Source organism: Phytophthora parasitica (genome assembly GCF_000247585.1).
Source record: "Phytophthora parasitica INRA-310 unplaced genomic scaffold supercont2.436, whole genome shotgun sequence".
Classification (NCBI taxonomy): domain Eukaryota; phylum Oomycota; class Peronosporomycetes; order Peronosporales; family Peronosporaceae; genus Phytophthora; species Phytophthora nicotianae.
Window position 1 is genome coordinate 1 of NW_008649422.1, and position 2,102 is coordinate 2,102.

General features: G+C 55.2%; 1 protein-coding gene across 1 annotated transcript; it reads left to right on the forward strand.

Annotated features, from left to right (window-relative positions):
- Positions 1–1,479: 1,479 nt before the first annotated feature.
- Positions 1,480–1,854, forward strand: PPTG_24952 (hypothetical protein; the record flags this gene model as incomplete). The annotated part of the gene is made up of 1 exon (XM_008919019.1): positions 1,480–1,854. One exon carries the CDS (start codon positions 1,480–1,482, stop codon positions 1,852–1,854), a length of 375 nt encoding a protein of 124 aa, XP_008917267.1.
- Positions 1,855–2,102: the final 248 nt, after the last annotated feature.

Consider the following 2,102-nt stretch of genomic DNA (forward strand, 5'->3'; position numbering starts at 1 on the left):
GGAACCTGTCGATCAGCGTGGTGAAGATCTCTTGGGGGTGCGTCAAGGTAGATAACTTAGGACACTGCGTGTCAGCAGACGGCCTCGAAGCTCACCCGAAGAACTTGAAAACGCTGACTACCCTCCCGTTCCCAGGAACGTTGCGAGCAATGCAGTTTTTCCTTGGAAGCCTCAACTACTACAGCAGATTCGTTGAGGATTTTGCGATCTATGCCTCGATCTTATACGAGCTGCGAGAGATCGACTTCCATGAGAAGAGCCGGAACCCTGGCCTAAAGACTGGGGACGAAGTCCAAGCTGATGAAGAAAAGGCTGATGGCGCAGACGGACGAGAGGGACAAGTGGGACCGAGCGCAGACGGCGTTTGAGATGTTGAAGAACAAGATCGCGACGGCACCCGTGCTGCGGCATTTCGATCCAGATCGGGTACCGGTTGTCGTGGTATACGCGAGCGATTGGGCGATCTCCGCAGCCTTAGAATAGGAGCACGATGGCACGTATATACCGGTGACATTCACTAGTCGTACGCTGAAGCCCAATGAGCTCAACTATGGTATGGTCGAGAAAGAGATCTTGTCCCTTCTCGGAATCTTAGACGTGTGCTACTCCACACTGGTTACGAGTTCGATCAGGGTCTTAGCGCGACACTCCACGTTGGCGTGGCTGATGCGATCTTCGGGACTCCAAGCCAGACTAGGCAACTGGGCTGCGCTGCTATCCCCCTGGACGCTTGAGATCGTCAAGCGTACACGCGGCGAGCATCACGCCCCAGGAAAGTGTCGACTCGATCTTGTCGTCTATCGCGCCGAGGAAGAAGCCACGCCAGCTGATCCCTGTGGTGCTGCCTACGGTTGAACAGGATGAAGAACTGTTAGTCGTGAGTTTCGATGAATCGGCATGAGTCAAACGAGGCGGTGGAGCGTGTAGCGCTATTGTCTGGAAGTTACCTGAGGGATCGTCGTCGCAGCCGAATCGAAGTACTTGCCTCACCTAACGGTGAATGAGGCGGAGTACCAGGGTCTGTTGTTAGGTTTCGATCTACTCTCCAGCTTGGACCGGGGACGCCTGATCATCTGCGGGACTTCAGCTTGGTGATACGGCAGATGAGAGGCGAGATCGAGTGCAAGGCACCAGGCTTGACTTCTCTTCGTCGGCGGGCATTAGATGGGCTGAGAACGTGGCCGGCCCACGAGTTCCTGCACGTCAAGCGAGACTGGAACCAGAGCACAGATAGGATAGCCAACACCGCATTACACCAGCAAGAAGGCACAGTGATTACTTCGGTGGCAGACCACGACGATTTGGTTGTCCTCAACCGGCTCCAAGAGCTCCTACTCCCGAAGGACGAAGGGTCTGTCGTCCTGATGGCCTCAACGACTTGATCGCTACACGCTCGAATATCTCGGCGGAGGTGCTACAATTAGATGTGGTTCAACGCATTAGGACGGATCGGATTCTGCGAGCACAGAACGACGAGAAATGGTTCGTAAAACTTCAAGGCGTACCTATCAGGCGACTTGGAGGACCTGGATGCTGGCGAAGCGCGAGCCTGCGGTAAAATCGCGGGCAACTTCGACGTGGACGACGGTGGGCTGCTTCTTTACTGCCCCCGCGCAGGAAGAGACGACGGTGACCGCGATTGGCTGGCGAAGCTGGTGGTGCCGAAAGACCTACAACAAGATGTACTTCACCATTATCACACGAGTCTGGAGGGAGGACATCAAGGGGTCGGTAGAACGTACCAACGAATCAGGACGCACTTTCACTGGCGTGGTGTATTCAAGAGTGTGCAGCGATACGTGGGACAATGCACGGGTTGTGAAACCGGGAAAGGGCGTCCGACTCTACGCGTAGTGACGCCAGGCAACATTCAAGCAACGTACCCTTTCCAGTGCATCGCGATGGACCACATTCCATCTCTACCAAGGTCGTGGGAACACCGAGCTGCTCATCTGGGTCGATTTATCCACAGGCTACGTGATAGCCAAGGCTAGTGTGTCACGGACAGCGCAGACGATCGCGGAGAACTACGAAGAGTACGTCTTCCGCAGATTTGGAGCAAGCGAAGCCATCCGGCACGATCGAGAGCCAGGATTCATGTC